This window comes from Necator americanus, chromosome V (genome assembly GCF_031761385.1).
Source record: "Necator americanus strain Aroian chromosome V, whole genome shotgun sequence".
NCBI lineage: Eukaryota > Metazoa > Nematoda > Chromadorea > Rhabditida > Ancylostomatidae > Necator > Necator americanus.
This window is the reverse complement of record NC_087375.1, coordinates 17,585,961-17,606,994: the sequence shown is the minus strand read 5'-3', so window position 1 is coordinate 17,606,994 and position 21,034 is coordinate 17,585,961. Positions and strand designations below refer to the sequence as shown.

Here is a 21,034-nt window from a genome sequence, read left to right as displayed (position 1 = left end):
AGCATCATAATTTTCTTTGAAAGACTTCGTGATGAAATCTGACCATCGGGTCGGCGGTCTTCCTGCAGTGCGCTTAATATCGCAGGAAACCTGGTCGCTCACTGCTCTGGTCCAAAGGTTGTCGTTAAAGCGCATCACGTAGTCTTCTTCACTACATCCTCGGTGCTCTTATCCGCTCCCCACGCCGCTCGTCTCCTCACCCATCTAGGGGTCAATTTGTTCATCATGTTCAATTCCTGACCCAAATAAACGTAGCTAATGCATTCGGATATGTTCGTTCCGTTGAGCATGAATGGGGCATCCGAGACCAATTCGTTGCGCATGAACATCGTCCTTTGGAGATTCAGCTGAAGGCCGATGCATCGTGTGTTTCGATTCGTGTTTCGTCTTTGTTTTTGTCGAATTCAGTCAGCATTCGTTCTGCTTGGTTGATGCTATGTGTTATCAGTACAATGTCATCAGCAAAGCGCAAATGGTGTAGCTGCCGACCATCAACCTTCACTCCCATTCCAAGTTTCTCGAGGGTTGCTGTGAATATTTTGGGCGAGATTGTATCACCCTGTCGGACCTCCTCTTCACATCAATGATGATATTCTCGTTGAATGGCATGAAATTCCGGTCATGAAGTACTGTACAACTCTCGAAGTAGTTTTATTTACTGAGTAGGGACGCCTTGGTTGTCCAAGGCTCCCACGACCGCTTTCATCTCAACTGAGTCGAAGGCGTTCTTCAAGTCGATGAAGGTGAAACAGAGCGGCATCTTATACTCTCGTGATACCTCGATTAGTTTCGAAATTAGCACAGTAATGGTAGGGGATTATGAAAGCGAATGACCCACAGCGACTTCCAGAAGCGGCCGGCTACCAAGCTACCGCCCTTACTTGGTTATTATTCCCAATTGTTGGGATCTCTCCACGAAAAGATAAGGTCAAGGGTTTAGATCAGGAGTATAAGCATGATCACGCTCGATTCTCTATAACTCTCGTCTTGAAAAAAGACGTGGGAAACGGCCTTTGCGCTTGAATCTACGAGTCACCATATGACGCACGTGATATTCACCCCTGAATATATCATTCATAGAGATAGTAACATAATCTATTATGTGGTATGCTGCATTTAACAATAAATGCACTTACAATGTTTTAGGTAAGATTGGGAGTTACAGCTAAAAATTTACTTCATGCCTGGAAGTGACACCCCAACTCGGAGAATTTAAATAAACAGACAATTAATTTATTTTTAAATCAGCATTTAGACCCGTAACAGAAGGCCAACTCTGTAATACTTTAAGGTGAATCTTGAGACTGACTGGAAACTTATTACAATTTCTATAGGAACCTTCGATATGGGGAAATTTCATTGCTATTATTATTGTGATGATGAGGTGTTGAAACAAGCTGAAAGAATGAGGTCAGGAAGAGAAAAAACTTTCAGATCCTGCATTCTGCAACAGAGTTCAAATTTGATGTCGAGTTTGCTCTGACGGAATTGAAGAACAATTTGAAGCGTGCGATTGTGTCTATTATAGGAGTGCGTCACCCACAATTTCTAGTGCCAGTCACCGAAGACCAAGAAATGTAACTTTCACCAGCTACATCACATCGTTTAAGTTACTACATTATGAATATTGCTCTTCGTTAGAGTCTTAGTGACAGTTTGTATTGCAGAAAAACATGCAGTGAGCAAAGATTATTCAAGAAACACAAGCTTTATGAAGAATATAGAAAGGTTAGCACGTGAATAAGTTCCGCGGATGAAACGAACGCTCTGGATGGAGTAATTACTTCGAGGACCACAAATTATTCTTTCGATACAACAAATCGTTTGTGTGGCTTCAAAATTCGGGAGATATTCCAAGACATTTCGGAACGACGTATTTTGCACTAGTATGTAATTTATATTTGCTGAATGTGACAAATCAACACACTTAAAATTGGGCACAAGAAGCAACATAATTTGGCCGGTTCGAAACTAAGAACATTCTATCTTTGTACTTTATTTGTCCTTTTGAATGAATGGAGGTTACGAAAAGTTGCGATGGGTTCACCGTAAGTCCCAATCACCTTGTTCCACATTTGTCGGGCAGCAGTCCCCATCATAGCACAACTAGTGTTTCTACACTTTGACTTTATCCGCGAATAGCAAAAGAGGCAGTGGAGAACTTTATGTTGATGTTGATTCGAAGTTCTCTAGTCGAAGCGGTGGAACCAGTCGTTGACGGTGATTTACTTTGACTTATTCGGCGGGCTGACGTCGTCGCTTAACGCAACTAACCGCATCTTCGCCGAGGTGTGTCATCCTAGAATCCCAGAACATAGTTCAGCCCAATCTTCTCGACCTTCTACGAGGGCTTGCACAGAATCAATCCATTCGTCGCTATTTCATCTGCAAAACCTTACGTCTTGCCTGAACTGCCTATCCAGGCCGAGCGTCCTCAGGTCCTCTTTCACCACCTCAAGCCAGAACTTCTGTTTTTGGCCAGGTGGCTTCTTTCAGCTCGAACCCGACAATCTCCTCAGAACTCGTTGAACAGGGCGATATGCTGGTCTTCTTTCATATATGACTAAAGAAGCGAAGAGGTTTTTCTGTAGCCACTTTCAATGGTGGTGCATGATGTTGTTATCTTCCACGTGTCATCCGCCGGTACACTACATCGACTTCCGCGTAAGCACATGTACATCCCCATACAGCATTCCGTTGTTTTTCACCAGACAGCCCAGGTAACAGAACTCATCGACTAGTTCAAGTGGTTCTCCGTCCACCCTGATTCCCGTTCGAGGTCTCGAAGAGATCCACATCTGCTTACCTTTATCCGGCCGTAGATGTAATCCATAGGCTGCAGCCAACCTGGACACAAGGTAGACGACATGCTGAATTTTCGTAGCGCTTTCCGCGAATATAACAATATCATCCGCGTACTCAAGATCAGTCAAAGGGCACCCTGTTGATGCAAAGAAATCAGCGGGACACTGACACGACTGTTCTTCGCATGATGTCGTCGATAGCGAAGTTGAAGAAGAAAGGTCCTGTCATCGTCCCTTTTCTTACCTCAGTTATCACCTTGAATGGTGCTGTATACCCGGCCGGTGTTCAAACTGCAGCAGTTGTTCGTTGATTCATGTCATCAAGGAAGTGAACGAACTTTCTTGGTACTCCATCGGCGCGAAGCGCGTTGAGAAGACAGCCTCGATGAGGAGAGTCAAAAGCGGCTTCAAATCCAGAAAGGCTAATTGGCTTCGAGTACCGCTAACACATTTCGACCAATCTCCTAAAAATGAACACCTGGTCAGTCGTAGATCGGCCAGGACGAAAGCCAGTTTGCTTGTCGCGCGTTGTTTCTTCGCGATGCTTAGTAAGTCGGTCTAGATTAACCCGCTCCAAAATCTTGTACATAAAACGCAGCAAGGAGAACCCTGGATCATTCCTAGGGTCCGTGGCGGATAACTTCTTGTGGAGGGGAATTATGATAGCGTGTCTCCACGAATCAGGTATCCTTTTGTCTATCCATATTGAACGGATGATCTTTGTCATCTCATGAATCCCAGAGGAGGAAGATATTTTGGCATTTCTGCGCTAATTCCATCGTCTCAACTGGATTTTCCATTTTTCATCTTTTAGACACAGATTAGAACCTCTGACTCGGTCGGTGTTTCCTCGTTAACGGGAGGAAATTCAAAAGGTACCCATATGATATGCCGCTGCGCAGCCAAGAGGCTAATGAGCGTTGTTATTTGCACCGCGCGTCTAGCTCTTGGCTCTTCTTGAGAAGCCTGGCTGCTTCTCTTCTGCTGTGCTTGTCTCACTGACCCAAACGACCGTCCCTGCCCATTTGCGTTAAGGAGCTGAGGCGTTTGCCGGTTCAGCAAGGTGTTGAAGTGATCCCTTTAAATTGGAAGGGTTGCTTCAACGACAGCCTTTCCAGTGGCAGTGTTGAGGACTGAAGAGCATCTTTTCATCTTGCCACTATAGGCTTTTCGCTTTCGGTTCTTGTCCTTCCACGCCTTTTCAAACTCCATCGCTCTTGACGTCCATTCGTTATCGCGATCTGGTTGCAGTTGACGATGCAGCTTCTTTCTAAGACGCTTTTCTTTGTTAAAATCACCAGTGCTGCGCGCGACACATGCAAAATTGTACGTGTATTTTGTTTCCGCAGGTGCAAAGGCAAACTTCTTCCGCGGCAATAGAACCGTTTCCCTTGCAGCATCCTGGATGCACTTTGCAAAAGAATCCGCATCGCTATGCTTCTTCCTGGTCCGTACTCAGGCATGAATAGACACACGTTGGCAGAAATTCGTTCTGCATTCTTCGTCTTTCATATCTGCCATGTCGATTTTCGGGTGAAGAGGAACTCTTCAGTCTCTCTTGTGGAAGCGCATCTTGAAGCTGAGAAGAACTGGACGGTGGTCAGAGTCGAATGCCACGTTCCAAACAGCTCTGGACATTCGGATGTCCGACTCAGGGATGTTCCTCATCAGAACGTAGTCGAGCTGAAGTTTGAGAGTCCTTATCTTCCACTTGTGCTGCTCTTCAAGCGTTGAGAGGGTAGGCTTCCAGGAATGAAAGGAGTCGTCGACGCCATCAGCTTACCTGATGACGTCTATGATTTCTTTCATTCCTAGAAGCGTTGATGAGGCCCATCTGTTCGCATAAGTCAACGTTGTCGCTTGTCCGACGCTCGCTCCGCTGGATAATACCATTTTCCTAGCACATTGGATTGTTGTTTGAGTCCCATCTTCGCATTTGGGTCGATTCACCTGCTGGCTAGGTATTTTAGACATCAACGCATTGATTCCATCGTAAAAGGCGTCCATTACTGTTGTCCTCAGCGGTTTCGTGAGCAAGCGTGAGCAACTACGATCCCGAGTTTACGTCCTCGGCGATCCCGCAGTCATACGAAGGCGGATCTAGACGACAGTAAACCAAATTCCTCCATCTGCTTATTGTAATCGTTCCTCACACCTATCGTGCAGCCACCTACTTTTTTCTCATCAGCATAACCGCAGTATATCGTGTAATTTTCGATGCTGATGACAGGCCGATATCTCATGCGTATTTCCTGGAACGCAGCAAACGGCACAGAGAGATATCAGAAGCGTAGAGAAGGCGGTCCCGACAGTGTTCGGCAGTTTAGCGTGACGAAAACAATGGTTGTTGCCAAAGATTCCATGCTCCCTTCAGGCAGTTGACCTTTCAGGTTGTGGGTTTTGGCAATGTGCTAGACGACAACACCTTTTTGCAAGGTATAGGAATCTTTCGCTATACCACAGTGCAGGTTATATAGCTCGTACGTTACCAATGCGTACACACGAACGCACGGTTGCGTTTAGTTACAGCAGGGCCACTACGAGACGGTAGCAATCAAACTTGTACACGCGGCCCCTAGCGTGGGTAGTGACCCTTTTTCGTTGATATTGGTGGCCGCTTGATAAGCCGTATGGTCGCTGATTGCACTATCCCAGTTTTCAATGTTCGATTTTTGGGAGAGTGTAGAAACAATAAGTATCCCTGATATATCAGTAGAACAAAGTTAAAGAATAGCAAGAATAGCAAGCAAGCAATCAAAGACTACCATGTGAGTTTGAATTAATCACTACTGTTAGAATCCTCAGAACCGTTTAACACTTTTATAGAGTTCTCCGTGTATAGACTCCTTGTCTCATTTATCCATCATCCATGTTATCAATCAGTAGATGAAAGTTATCAAATAGTTTTTTTCAGGCTTTGTATCAAATACAGAATGAACGAAAGTTTGACACTAAGGACGTCAATGTGGTTGTTCATGGGTTTGAAGGAGAAACTAACAGTCTATTTCATGATGTTGAGTTTCTTCCTATTATCATGGCGTCTTTTCTTTCTTTCTACTATTTAGCCGGCGCCAAATATTAAGAGTAAATCATATTTTTTTCGTACTAGGTCCCACATGAAGAATAGGAGTTTGTTTGTAAGTTAAGAACAAAACATGAGAGAGTACGGACAAACAGATCCGTTTTGTCACCCACTTGAACGCTTATTCGCAGTAACAACTTCACCTGACTTTCAGCTGACCTTCGAGCACAGAAATAGAATAACCCATGCAAGTTTCTTTTCTTTGTAGTTTTCGCTTGTCGTTGAGCTCCTCCACTTGCTACTGTTATCCTTCTGTTGCCACACAAACGCGCTGGACGGCCGTTCATCTAATTTCACTTCTCTTAACAAGTGCAACATGATCTCTGATCCTTAGCCAGGAGTATGTACTCTGCTAACGCTCTAGGATCATTCTAGTTTACTTAGTCCTGTATTTATACCGTTCCTCCCAAATTTTAAACTATTCCAAATGACAGATTTAATCTCCAAGGTTCTTTTATTTCAGACATGCAGATTCGACCGTTCATTGTGTTCGAAAGACATGAAACATCTGAGCACCAACAGTAACAAGCTCCTAGCCATAGCTTACTGGAACTCTTTTTTGGAACCTGTCGGAAGAAAAAGTACCAAATCCGACATAACGAGTTTTAAAACAAAGCTGAGATGTCCTAGTAAGGTAATTGCAGAATGCTTTTTTGTTGTTTTCTGTTGTTTTCTGAAAAAAAAAACAAGTCTAGGCCTAAAAGAATCTTACATCAACCTCCATTGTCGTGAAAAAAGAACAACTTTATGCACAATCAGTATCAATATTATTTCACTGAAAATATTCCAGAATCGCCCATACATACAGACGATTGGGAATAGAAGATATTAGCAGAAGACATCCGTCATTGCTGCGTCTGCTCTCGAATGAAATCATATAAAATGAAGAAGGAACTAATTGGACTGGAAGATTTAGTGGTTGTAACATGTTTGTACGGACTCAGTTTCTTCGGAATTGTTTCCACTACTTCTGCTGCATTTTTCAAAAATAAATTTGTAAAATAGGTTTGATAAGGCCATGTTTAAATGCAGAAACAGGAATTGAAAGCGGAGAAAAAATTTATTTGCAACTTTCATTCTGTTTAAGCTTTCGCTCTGACTTCTTCATTTTCTTTTGGTCACATCTAGTATGTAACGTCGAAAATGATGCATGAAATCCAGTTCAGTTAAGAAAGGCGAAAACTGCACAGAGAAAATTTGCTATTAGAGATTTAATGAAAACCAGTCTGAACGTCTGCCTCGACATCGGAGTTCTTGTAGCGCTCCCTTCTCTCGCACTCACTGATCACCAGGAATTGAAAGAAGTGACGTATTCTCTGAAGTCAAATTTGTATTTCTTTTTTTAAGTGGCACTTTCTTTGTTCCTTTAATAGATGCATTACTAATTGTGATTAATTACGTCAGTACTGTATTTGGAGAAAATTCAAACTTGATTTTACACCTATAATTCTTTGACATCACCACAATTTGGGAAAGCTGTTCAAAGTATAATTTTTCTCCAATTTTTTTTCTCAACAATTAGCGCAGAATAATGCGCTAACATGAAATGACGTGAACATCATCGTATTGATTCTTATCAGATCAACTGTTAGCTGCTATTTGCCGTTTGCATGCGTATGCCGCATCTCTGAAGAAAGGATGTTACCAATCTGACAAAGCAAGCGTGCAGAAAATAGACATGCGGGGACTATATAGGGGAACACATGTAAATTTTACGTCTATGAAAAGGCTTTCGGTTACTTCTTGACAAATCCACTTGGAGTTAATGCGCATCGTGCCGCACCAATCCAAAGTCTTGAGAATCACTCCACCCCATTTGGCTGCGTTCCATTGCCGGTGCACTAGTCAGAAACCGTTGGAACCGTCTCATCCCATTTTATCGCACACCTAACTGACCCCGTTGAATCCGCCTCAATGCATTGTGGACATTCGTCCACAAACATCTGTAGCTGTCAATACAGGTTGTTATTACAGCTATGAGCCGGGTCGTGAAGTCTCATTTCCTTATTGACAAATAGGAGCTATTGCCCGGTACAGGACCAGCGTCTTCTGGCGTAGGTTCGCAATTCGACGCCGTGAAACCCATATCTGTGCTTTCTTGAACTTCATTCCAGGGACATGCACTAGTGTCAAAATGACATGAAGCACGGTGCAGTTGCTCAAGTATTCGGGTAGGAAGTTGCACGGTGGAGTTCGAATCGATGTCGGAACATCGCGAACTGCAGCGAAGTATGGTGCTAGCAACGATCCTTCTTCGATCCATTACGCTCAACAGCACCAATTCGAGCGCAGCCACTTACACGATTGCACCAGGCTGTATATCGTTTTGGCCTACTGTACATACACAAACGTGATACACCATTATAATACAGCCTTAATTACAAGCCCATTGTTACATAGCATGTGCTCCTTCCTTCTATGCCCCTGTAACATCAGGACGTTTCTCGCATTATTTCCCAAAATTCAATATAGTGCTAATTAACGTGAAAGTCGTCATCATCCTGATAAAGACAACCATCCTAAGTCTGATCATGTAAACAGTTAGCTTCTGCTAAAGCTGACGTCTGCGTGCATGTATAATTTTTAAGGGAATCTTTTGGCAACCATGATGAATGCAACGTGTGGGAGAGTCGACACACGGAGGACTCTTATTCCTCTCCACCCTCTTTCTCTCTACTTTCTGGGATGGATCATCTAAATGGCACCCTGGTATAAGTTCCACTTCCTAGAGCTAGTAAACCTAACTGTTGCCATCGGAAACTTATCACCCAATCCTACTTGTCTCTGGCGCAGATGCAGCAATCTTAGCTAAAAAAATGGGAAGATGAAGTGGAAGCCATCCCACCAAATCCTATTCTGACACTGGCACATCTACTGACACTGGCGTCCCACCCCTCTTAGTACTTTCCAGCGTGGGCGCGCAATCTGACGCTGTGAAACTTGTGGCACCGTATCTTTCCGTCTTCTGACGCATCGCCTGAATATCGTGAAACTCACTTCATTACTCTCTTACGCCAACATCATCACTTGGCTTCATGGGACCCCTACTACTCCAACCGCGCTATGTCGGGTGATTATGTTCAGAATCTCACCTCAAACATGACTAAAAAGGGAATGGAAGCAAATGTTTGTTGTATCTTTAGTCTACCCTGTTTTATACAACAGAAAGAAAAGTCGGACCATTGGAAACTTGTAACTGTAATTCGTGACAAGAAAAACGAACGCGGAGACACGCACACGGAACGAAGCAAACATAGAAGAAATCACCAACGAAAGAAAAAACTCTTTGTGCAAATACTGAAGTAGATGAAGACATTAAAAAAGAAGGAAAAAGCAAACTTTCACATGCAGTCCTTTTTTATGTTTGATAGTGAAACTCTTGAACATCATAACATGTTTAGGAGTTTCAGAAGTCTAGAAATGTAATTGATATTTCTGAATGATATCTTACAGTAGGACTTGTCATCATAAAAGTTGTCATAAAAGATATTGGCTACAGAAGATTCATGAACCACAAATTCTTAGTGTTTGAATCTTTCTATCATGAACATCATACTCTCTTTGTTTCTATAAATGTTAGAATACTGAAAACAATTATTATTTTATAGACCTAGAAGTAGGATGCGGTCAAGGAGGCTGTTGATATTCTGAATGAAGCTGGGTCAAGAAGCAATCAGCAAAAAATCCTAACAGACGTTCCGGGGTATCATGAATAATTTGATGAATATTAGCTCTTCAACTAATGAAGTGCTCACAATAACAACCCAGAAGTAATTATGAATGAGTTCATCAAGCGTATTGTCTCCGCATTCTTGTGAATGCTATGGGCTGCGAGTACTTGAAGAACTGGAAATACTGAAGTACTCAGAAGAGTACGGTTACGGCACTGTTGTACACACCAACATCTGTCCGAATAAACCACATCAACCATCATCTGAACGAAATAATTATGAGAGAGGGATGCACAACGTATGTATTTACCTTGTCTACGTTGGGCATCAAACGGAATCATCGCCGAGATCATCTGCACTTTTCATGCGCTCTGAGGTTGGTCTGTCTATTAGTTGCTAACGTTCTGCGATCTAACCAACTTTCAGTGTTCATGTCATCATGTTAACGTATTTATCGATGTAAATATTCATCTAATGTCCAATGTGTCGAGATGATCACCCGAGTACTACTTAAGCAAGCAATTATTCGACTTAAGCAAGCAATTATTCGAGTTCTAAAATGTTGTCCTACGATGGCAAGTATTTCATTATTTGTGTTTGCTGTTTTTGTTTCATTAGCGAACAACGTCTTTCACTATAGTAATAAACATTTGGAGGAAGCTACACAAGTTTTGTTTTACAGGGCGGTTGCACCTGCAGAATTTTTGTGAGTTTTCAAAAGAAAATATTTCTTATAGTGTCTTCAAGTGAAGCTGTAATTTCGGTTTTTTGTGGAAAGCAGAACATCACGACAAACTTGCTCATAAAAATACGAGTCCTACTATTTCTTGCGTAAATTAGTGTGGCCCGAAAACGCATTAGTTGTGGCTCCACATTCTTCTTTTTATTCCCTACTATTCATTCTCCTCATCATTGGTTTTTATCAGTATTGCTAACCAAACCACTAACTTTAGGTAATAGATCAACTAAATAAACCTAGGCCAGGAACGACTTTGTAGTATTTGGCTGGTATAGCTGGGTTTTACTGAGTACTATATGCCAAGCGACGTATTTTTGATTGTCCTTCCGTGAGAGTGGAAGTGAAGCTAACATTAAGAAATAACTGGGAAATGATGCTCACGTGAGTTCAATTAAATTCGTATTTTGATATAATCAAGATAGATTTCCTATTCTTTTCCATGAGAAAAAGTTTCCCAGCACTCCGATCACTTGATGCCGTCACTCGATCACTTGATCACAAACAGTTGTTACCGTCTTTAATAGTTTTCAGAGTACTTTCAACGTAAACTTTCCTATCTTAATACTATCAACAGTATTTGCTTTTAGATCATCATCGCTTTTGTCAACGATGATTCTGTGGCCGTATTTGTATCGTTGCGAAGGTAACTCAACTCTCAGTAAATTACCAATTTTGGTAACACAAATCGATCAAATTTCTAACATAATAAGCAGAGAGGGAAATAATCAAGAAATCGGGAAAATTTTAACTAATTCGTGTTTACCAGCAAAACTAATTGATAGTCAGGTTTGTAGTTGGAACCGTGGATCTTGTAAAGATCGTGATTTATATATATATAAGATGTGGCTACCACAAAAGGCAGAGAGACTTGTAAACGACTTTACAACGGAATGTCTCTTGTCTCACCAAGAAAGTCAGATTTGATTATCCCTTCACGAAAAACAACATAACAAGATTATTTCTCTATTTCTCGTAAAACAAATATAATAGGGAAATTTTTGACGAAAGCAATCGAAAGCAGTTTTGCGCATTGGTGAAAGAAAAACCGCTGGTAGAGATAGAACATTCGTCTCAGTATGTATCACGCGGACAACAGCAACACTTCCATTTGCCCCGATCACGCGCAGGGGTTGCGCATTGGCTTCGCTTCTCGCAAAGAACTCGAAGGGCATCACATCTTTTGCTAAAGACATCGTGAGAAAGTCGGACGTTGAGTCAACGGTCTTCATATAGTGTGTTTGATGTCGCTTGGTATCCAGTTGCTCTCAGCTCTGATCCAACGATAGTCGCTGAAATACACCACCTGTCCGACCTACCATTTCACTTTTTTCAGCAAATGTGGCAGCGCCTCTGATCTTTGATGAGTGACGTAGGAGTGATAATGCAGGCTACTCCTAGCATCATGCTTTCAACTATGCGCTCTATGATGTTGATCGCATCTTCTTCCTGCTTGCGGAACGCCCAGGTATCCGAAGCGTAGATCAAAGGAAGTAGAACGATGTTGTTGCAAAGGTAAGCAGCAGCAGCAAGGAAGCATCCGTTCTGCCGGATTGGTGCTTGCTATCAGAACGATGTCATCTGGGAAACGAAAAAAAGATGGTGTAAATGCTCCCGTCAACTTTCACTCCCACTCCAATCCTCGCATACCGTTCTCGAGAATGACGATAAACATTTTGGGTGAGATTGTAGAATGGGGAAAATTTTGGTCCTGAAGATACGAAAAAACAAACGTAATGTACCTTCAAGTGGTGGGCAGGGACGCTTTAGTTTAAAGGTAGCATACCACGAAGGTGGAGTATCCGTATTCAGGATTGTAGATTATGGGGACGGGGATAGTTCCGCTCATCTCTCCCTGCATCGCTACAAACAGCCGCCTCCAGAATGCTGTTTTGTACAACGTCATATATTACAACTCTCCACTCCTTGCGCCGCCTCCGCCCTGCGATTCATCGAAAATCAATTCGGACTGTCCCGATGGGAAGCAAGGGACGCTACGCGTGCAAAGGTGGCAACAGCACAACAGCATTCAGGTGCCGGCTGCTTGAGATGAGGGAGAGATGAGCGGAACCAGCCCGGTCTCCATAATCGACGACCCCGTATATTCCACCTGAAATCCATGCTACCCCAGTTTCGTGGTATGCTGCCTTTAAAGCTTCCATGACTGCTTTGGTCTCAACTGAATCGTCGGCTTTATCCAGGTCGAAGAATGTGAGACACAGAGGACTCTCTTGATACTTTTATGAGTTTGAAACGGACTCTATCTGGTCAATCGCACTGAACGGCGACAGAAGGTTCTTCAGATATTCAGAATTGGTTTTGAAGGTTCTGGATGCAGTACGGTTCTTCACCGACATGATGGCACCCAGAACTTCGGAACGGAGGACATCTGGGATAGCGTGTCCGTCTTCTATCAGATGGGGGAAATGAATGTGGAGATCTGAGAAGAAATCGTGAATGGTTTCCTCTATCCCCTTTCTCGACGCTGTAAATGTTCTATCTAGGCTCTTGAGGGCTGCCATTTTTGCTGCGATTTTTGAAGTTCCCAGGGACGTAGCCAGTGCAGTTACCAACCTCTGGAACTTCAGTCAATACTACTTCTCTTCTCTCTTCCTTCTTTTATCGGTTCTCTGCAACGCCCGAAGATCTCGTATGTGAATTCGTGCAGCTCCACGCCGATCTATCAGGTCTAGTGTTGTCGGTGTTCGAACTCCTTCGCCCTTGACGTCTTTTCGTCCTCACAATCACGTTTGAGCTGACGATGTAGCTTCCTTCTCAGTTCTGTATCTGTGCCACATTTGGCCTCAATCAAAAGAAGCGCTTCTTTTGATTGAGGTCGAAAGTGGCACAGATACAGAATTGGACACAGATCTTGCCTCTGCAGACGCAAAGTCAATATTTGGGAAATTCTCCATATAGCTGTTCATCCTCAGCGTGTGCACTCGGATGACTAATTATGTTTTGTAAAAAGAGTCACCCCGTGCAAACAACAGTCAGACCAGTCAGACTTGTAAACGCATCCGTAAAATCAAGTCAAAATGAACAGAGGGAGAGGCATTGTCCTCAAAGTACCAGCATCCACGATAAGGACCCTCAAGTGTTTTTGTTATCAGGTTTTTACTGCATTTCATGAACACTACTTGGGAAATTTCCGGCATAAGATGCAGGATAAGGATAAAATCGATGTTCCATGAATGAAATGATCTAGAATCGGCTCCTTCAGCTCGAACCCGACAATCTCCTCAGAGCTCGTTGAACAAGGCGATATGGTGGTCTCCTTATTATATATGACCAAAGAAGCGAAGAGGTTTTTCTTTAGCCACTTTCAATGGCGGTGTAAGATGTTGATTTCTTCCACGTGCCATCCGCCGGTACACCACATCGACTTCAGCGTAAGCATACATCCTCATACAGCATTCCGTTGTTTTTCAGTATACAACCCAGGTAACAGAAATCATCGACGAGTTCAAGTGGTTCTCCGTCCACCCTGATTTACAAATGCGAGTGGAGATGAAATTATACTGTTTTGACTTGTTAGATGGAAACCAATAATCCATATCTGGGAATGCAAGAGATGTTTTAAAAAATATCTCACTGATCGGTGCTATGCTTCTTTACTTTATTCGCCTTCTAGGAATTTCCTTTTTGCTTATCTAGCTGTCTAAAACTGGCATCCAACGGTTAACGAGGCGCGAGTAATGCCTCGAAGACATACATTGTACCTAAAGGTATATCTCGAATATCTCAAAGATGCGAAGGTCTTTGTTCCCCACTAGTACATCTAACGTGTCATATTGATTTTATGTAGAGAATATATGAAAATGTAGCGATAAAAGGCTGTCGCAAGAAGTTTGAAGAACCATACAATGTTTTATTCTATAAAACGTAAAAGGAGTTATTAAAAAATTTTCAGCGCTCTATATAAACATTACGCCTATATAAAATATTTATATAGAACAGTTTTGGTGTGAAATGTGTGAAATTATAAGATGTGTGAAAATATATGCATGTTATTCTTCTCCCTGCAGCATCTTTTTGAGAAAATTTTCATTTGTGTGGAGTTGCTCAAATGAGGTCAATTTAGGTCACGCATATCACTCTTATCAATTACCAAATTTTTGACTCTTTGGTACTCTGCGATATGTTTCCAATGATATATCTTTTAAATAAATAAAAGGATCTAGTTTTTCTCCTTAATTCTCGATAACATGCCCTTAGTTTACTATATTCGTACATCTGAACTTGCTGCGTCAATTCGTTTCACACTTCCCTCCTTTTTAAATTCGCAGTATCTTTGGCAGGTGTGATTACGTGGAGGTCTTGTCATCTTCATCTTTTCATTTTGCCGCTGTTTTAGTAAAGCATAAGCTGTTTCTTGTCGTTTTCAAACTCCTTCGCTCTTGACATACGTTCGCTTTAGCGGTCTTTTTGAAGTTGGCGACGCAACTTTCCTCTGTGACGCTTTTACTGCCTGAAATCGCCAGTGCTGTGTGCTGCGCATGCAGAATTATTCGCGGAATCTAATTCCGTAGATGCATAGGCAAACTTTTGTGTTTTACTCAAACTCTGCGACGAAAAACAGGGAGCGCTTCCCTTGCAGCGTCCTGGATGCAATTTGCGAAGGAATTCGCATCGCTCAGCTTCTTCCTGGTATTCTCTACTCCAACATGAATAGACACACGACCTTCCATGTCGATTTTCGACATGGGAGGTATGGAAGACGAAGAATCCGGAATGTTGTGAATGTCAAAATGTGTTGATGTTGAAGAGGAGCTCCTCGGTTTCTCTTGTGGAACCGTATCTTGAAACTGAGAAGAACTGGACACCGTAAGAGTCCAAAGCAATGTCCCAAACAGCTTTGAATTGTCGAATATCCGACTCAGAGATGTTCAACTCTCAAACTTCAGTTCGACTACGCCAGAACGTCATCTTCTGCTTGCGCTGCTCTCCAGGCGTTGAAAGGGACCCTGCCACGCTTACATAAGTCAATGAGACGGTCACCGTTGTCCGATGTGCTCTCCACTGGATAACACCGTTTTCCTAGCACATCATATTGTTGTTCGAGTCCCATCTTCGCATTTGCGTCGTGACCATCTGCTGGGTTGGTATTTCAGGCATTAACGCATTGACTTCATCGTAATAGGCGTCCCTACTGTTGTCTTCAGCGGTTTCCGTAGGTGCGTGGGCACTTATGATCCAGAGTTTACGTCTTCTGCAGCTCAGCAGTCGTATAAATTCGCATCTAAGCGACATTAAGCCAAATTCCTTCATCAGAATGTTATGTTCGTTCTTCACAGCCCACCTACTTTCCTTTTGTCAGCATCACCTCAGTAGATAGCGCGGTTCGATACTGATGATGTTCTGATCTCTAATTCGTGTTTCCCACAGCGCAGCAAACGACACAGGAGATATCGTAGAAACCTGGACAGAGCCGTTTGTTAGAGTTCACTCGACAGTGTTCGTCAGTTCAGGGTGACAAAACGAATGGTTGTTGCCAAAGTTTCCATGCTCTCTTCAGACCTTTCAGGTTATGGGCATCGCTGACCAAAAGCGACCTTGTGTACTGCTGAGTCAGGATTGAGTCTTCGTATCCCATCAGTCCGGCCAAAAAAGCCTGCAATCAAGTGACTGGGAGGTGACGATGCCACCCGCCTCCGTATATGAAACTGGAGAAGAAGTGGTTTTAGAAACAAAAAATAATTGGCCTAAGAAGAGCTACTGAGGAACTTCACAACGGTATTCACGGCCTACAATGAAATAAACAGAGTGAGAGGCGCTGGGCGTGGGAGTCACTCGGTGGATGTTACCGTAATGAAATTGACCACATCATTGTCAGTAAAAGGTTCTGTCTGACGGACGTCGCTGTTGTACAAGGGTTCTATACGGGATCGGACCATCCCCTCCTCCGAGAAAGATCTTCCTTCACAAGGAGAGAAGAGAAAGCCGCCAAGATCAGAGAGCGGAATTCCAGAACTATCATTAACTGGGATCACTTCGCCTCGCTAGCCGGCTTTTGGGAAGATTCCGCATTGGACGACATCAACGAAGAATATGACCTGTTCGTTGAACACCTTCACAACTGCACGAAGAAGGCCGAGAGTTTTAAAACCACCACTGTCTCTGTTGAGACAGAAGCGGTCATGGAAGCCTTGGACAACCAAGGCGTCCCTACTCTGTACATAAAGGTACATCGAGAGTTGAACAGCAACTTCAGGAATTTCCACATTCCACAGGAATATCATGATTGACGTGAAGAGGAAGGGCCGATAGGGTGATACAGTCTCACCCAAAATATTCACAGCCACGCTCGAGAACGCAATGCGAAGGTTGGAATGCGACGACATGGGAGCGAAGGTTGATGGCCGACAGCTACATCGTAGTGAAACCTAGCATCAGCCAAGCGGAACGAATACTCACCGAATTCGCGAAACATGTGAATGCATCGGTCTTCAGCTGAATCTGCAAAATACGATGTTCATGTGTAACGGGTCTCGGATGCCCACGCTCAACGGAACGAACATATCCGAATGCACCAGCTACGTTTATCTGGGTCGGGAATTGACCATGATGAACGATCTGACCCCACGAGCTAGACAGGAGGAGAAGAGCGGCTTGGGGAGTGTACAAGAGCATCGAGGATGTAGTGAAGAAGACCAGGAACACCCAGATCCGTGCTCACCTCTTCAACATCATTTTACTTATTGCTTTGACCTATGCTTCGGAAACCTGGCCATTTCGCAAGCAGGAAGAAAACGCGGTCGGCATCATTGAATGCAATTACGAGAGTGATGCTAGGAGTATCCCGCTTCACGCAAGCGACAGGATTCGAAGTTCTCTCCTAGGTTCGAAGATTAGACACGCTGCCGTGTCTGCCATTGAAAGTAAAATAAGGTGGGCCGGACACGTGATGCGCTTTGATGACAACCGTTGGACTAGAGCCGTGAGCGACTGGATACCGCACTACATCAAGCGCAGCCGATGGTCAGATTTCTTCACGAAGTCCTTCAAAGAAAATTATGATGCTCTTCGTGTCCCGCGCAAAGAAAGAACGACTGGGCGACTTTGGCACGCAATCGGGACAAATGATGTAGAAGAACTTACTGGCACCCGCTCGATCAGTTTAAAGATCAACGGGAGTCAAGGTGATAAAGAGGATGGGAACCTTTCTCCATATAACAGTGCAGGTTACATAGCTCGTACGTTCCCAAAGCGTACACTCGAATACCTGATTGCGTTTAGTTAAAGCAGGACTGTAGCGGCAATCATACTCGAGGGATTCAAAAAGCATTATATCCTTTCTTGAAGGACTTAGTGTGGTGGGATTTTGCCATCGGTAGGTGGGGGGTCGTAAAGAGGGGGCGGAGGGGGGTATATGCTAGGGAAGGGAATAGTAAGGGAGTGTGCGGTGGTCAGTTGTGAATTGAGGATAGCATGATAACCAGCACAAACGTAACCTAACTAGTAATTGAATAATTACATACATTACAAAATATCACAATATCAAATGATTGCATAAATTACAGAAATTATATTTAGTTTCAGGCGTAGGCCAGTAAAATGGAAGCATCAACATTCCGTTTTGACAATGCCCAATGTAGTGATCATGTAATCATAAGGCCACGCACGTTCGACACCTCACTGAGGCAAAGTTTTGCAAAAGAGATGGAAACTTGAAACAACTTCCAGAAGATGAAAAATTTAATTTTACGTAGTTTGCAGCAGTTTAAACGTGAACTTAACAAAACTTAGCTACCGAAAAAAAATTTCAGATTTGGATCAACGAAGAAAGCCTCAGTTGATCCATTTCTGAAATCAGGGTATGGCAACACCAAATTAAAAAAAATACATAGTAAGTCTAAAGAAGTCTTTCAAAAAAAAAAGATTTTATGTGATAGGGAGATCTAGTGTCTCAGTTTTTTTTAGCCGATTTTCGTCTATTCAAACAAGTTGAACGTGTCTATCACTGCAGATACTGTACGCGTCTTTCCAGATTGATCAAGAGCAATCTAGCTTTACTTCAGAAACAGCTTCTGCTGCAAAATCAATTGGAGGAAAATTAGAATGTGCACGAGAGGTAATGAAACCATCAACATATGTCCCGGCTGATGCGAATCACGTCCGACCAGGAGACATCAAAATTATCGCCGGAATGGGTGACTCGTATATGGTGGGTAATAAGTGGAGCCAATATAAGAGAATGAGATTTTTCGGATCCAAACCAGAATGCGCCTCATAGGCGAAAACAGAAGTCCATAAAAGTAATGGTTCTAAAGCAAACGAAGAAATATAATGTTAAAGATATATGCAAATAGGGCTAGTATAGAGGTTTATTAGAGTAGGAATTTTTCACTCTTCTGAGATATTTTTGGAAAGGTCTCCGTAGAGGAAGCCTACAACCTCTCTGGAAGCGTGCATCACTTACAGACATGGTTCCTTGAAGAAATCCTTCACTCATTTCATTCCTGATTGAAACCGTGCCCTTTTTAGATAGGCACGCTTTCGAGGAACGACTATGAGGACATGGTGAACGTCTACCCGGGAAATTCATTCGTAACGGGGGCAGATGAACCCCTGCGAAATCACATTACTCTTGCAAGTAACTCTTTTTTCTTGAGTGTTGGTTACTTGAAATATAAGACAAATCGGTTTGAAGCCTAATTAAGATATTCTAAAAGAGTTTAATCCGCTCTTAATTGGCAGTTCATATGGAAGTGGTTATCATAACACCAATTTTAATGTCGCAGTGTGCAGGAACAATAGTGCAGACCCAGTTCATCAAGCGAAGGAACTAGTCAACCGGATCAAAAATAGAAAGGTAGGTCTGATTTTGTTCAGTCTTGTAGATTGAAGATATTTTCATCTTGTAGACGACTGCTGTTATTCCGTTACACTTTAATAAAAGATAAAGTTTCTGGCGCTAATCAATTCGCTTGGGATGCGCCCCCACGTTCACTTCAATTCAGAATCGTTTGAGGTTTACGAACGTGTAACTGGCCTACACAATGACTTGCGATGGTTAGCTGTGTCAAGTCACTGTTTTTATCCTCCCAGACAAGTCTAGCATCAATTTATCTACCCCGAGGGATGAAGGGTTTGGTGAGCACTAGTGCGGATTCGAACCACCGATCGATTGTGCAGAAAGCAAAACCTCTAATCGCTACATTACAACTGAAGGCGCAACATTTCATTGTCTTCTTTCTAAACGCGTCAGTTCTACATTTGGTAAACATTCGAACTCCTTCCCAATATATTAGAGAAAAATTTAAAGGCATTACTCGAAATTTCCTCCTGTTTTTCCCCAGCAGTTATCAAACAATGATGTTTTGGCATAAAATGACGTGAAAGACATCATCCTACTGACAAAGGTAACGCTCTACGTTAGATGATGAAAACTGTTAGCTACTATTTAGGCGGCGTTTGCATGCATGTTTCCACTTTCTGAGGAAATCATGCTACCAACTCGAGGCGAACCAAGAAGGAAATAGACACGCGGAGGAGTCATAAAAGTGGAAAGCAGCTATCCGGCGCTGGCGCAGCAATTCGACGTTGTGAGACCCGCCGCACCAACCTGACGGCTCATCGCACCCAATTTTGTAGCTATCTAGCGCCGGCGCATCAATCAGACGCTATAACGCTGGCGCGCCAATTCCGCCAGTTTAGTTACAAAATTGGCTGCGACGGGTTCCGCGACGTAGGATTGGTGCTCCGGCGCCGGATAGCTATAATATGGGGGAGATGGTGGGCCGGTGTCGTAATGCTATAAAATGCGGTGAGGCGGATCCCACGTGGTCGAATTTCTGTCCTGGTGTAGACGTATACCCTATATATAACTTCGTGTGCATGTCGCAAAAGGTAAATGGCACGTTGCAAACGTTTCATAGTCGTACCCTCTTTTCGCGTTGCTTTTCACGTCTACGACTCTTTCTTACCTCAGAAAGTGGAAACACGCGAGCAAACGGCTGCTTAAATAGTGACAAGCTGTTAATAGGATCTGACGTGGACCGCTATCTTTATCAGTACGATGATTTCGTCCACGTCATTTCATGTTAAAACATTACTCTGCGATAACTGTTAGGAAGAAACAAGAGGAGAACCCATACTTTGAGTAATATTTTCAAATTGTGCCTACATTATGTTGATAACAAAGGAATGTTTGAAGCTGAAGTCAGAATATTCTGTAAGTATAGAACTGACGCGTTTAAAAAGAAAACTATGAAATCTTTGGCCTTTATTTATAATAAAAAGGAGGAAAAGAGGAAGAAAGCGTTGTTAGAACAACACAAATCTAATTTCAGAGAAAAAAGTAGAAGAATTTCAGAGAAAAAGAGAATAAATAAACTACTATTAATTTTCATTGATCAGTGAAGGGGAGCGGAGCGAACACTAAAAAAAGTTTGAAGTCCGGCTTTCAGACTGATATATATATATATATCTTTGTGTCACGAAATTCTAAAAAGGGGGTATGACGGATCTCGCGACGTCATGTTGGTGCGCCGGCGCTAGATAGCTATAAAACAGGATGTTACGGGTCCCTCGACGTTGAAATGGTGGATGTGGTGAATGAAAAATTGTGGATCGTTTCATATCCATGGACACTGCACGTGTTGCGTTGCATCTCTCCTCCGCGTATCTATTTCCTTGCACGTTTGCCTCATATTGGTAACACCGCTTCTTCAGAAAGTGAAAACACACATGCAGTCAGCTGCTTAGATGGTAACCAACGGTTTATAAGAACTGACGT

General features: G+C 42.9%; 2 protein-coding genes across 3 annotated transcripts; one reads left to right on the top strand and one right to left on the bottom strand.

Annotated features, from left to right (window-relative positions):
* Positions 1 to 819: 819 nt before the first annotated feature.
* RB195_014238 (uncharacterized protein) lies at positions 820 to 19,778 on the top strand (the record flags this gene model as incomplete). Of its 2 annotated transcripts, XM_064204405.1 has the most annotated exons (11): positions 820 to 927; positions 1,435 to 1,577; positions 1,668 to 1,728; positions 5,719 to 5,817; positions 6,350 to 6,520; positions 10,884 to 10,939; positions 16,265 to 16,478; positions 16,747 to 17,050; positions 17,136 to 17,489; positions 18,315 to 18,460; positions 19,704 to 19,778. In XM_064204405.1, 11 exons carry the CDS (start codon positions 820 to 822, stop codon positions 19,776 to 19,778), a joined length of 1,731 nt encoding a protein of 576 aa, XP_064060285.1. The 2 variants fall into 2 exon arrangements, with proteins under 2 accessions (XP_064060285.1, XP_064060286.1); XM_064204404.1 differs by lacking the exons at positions 820 to 927; positions 1,435 to 1,577; positions 1,668 to 1,728; ... (2 more) ...; positions 16,747 to 17,050; positions 17,136 to 17,489 and adding exons at positions 9,667 to 9,933; positions 18,781 to 18,889; positions 18,957 to 19,108 and having other exon boundaries at positions 18,284 to 18,460.
* On the bottom strand, positions 3,885 to 4,811 carry RB195_014239 (uncharacterized protein; the record flags this gene model as incomplete). The annotated part of the gene is made up of 3 exons (XM_064204406.1): positions 3,885 to 4,205; positions 4,588 to 4,683; positions 4,755 to 4,811. 3 exons carry the CDS (start codon positions 4,809 to 4,811, stop codon positions 3,885 to 3,887), a joined length of 474 nt encoding a protein of 157 aa, XP_064060287.1.
* Positions 19,779 to 21,034: the final 1,256 nt, after the last annotated feature.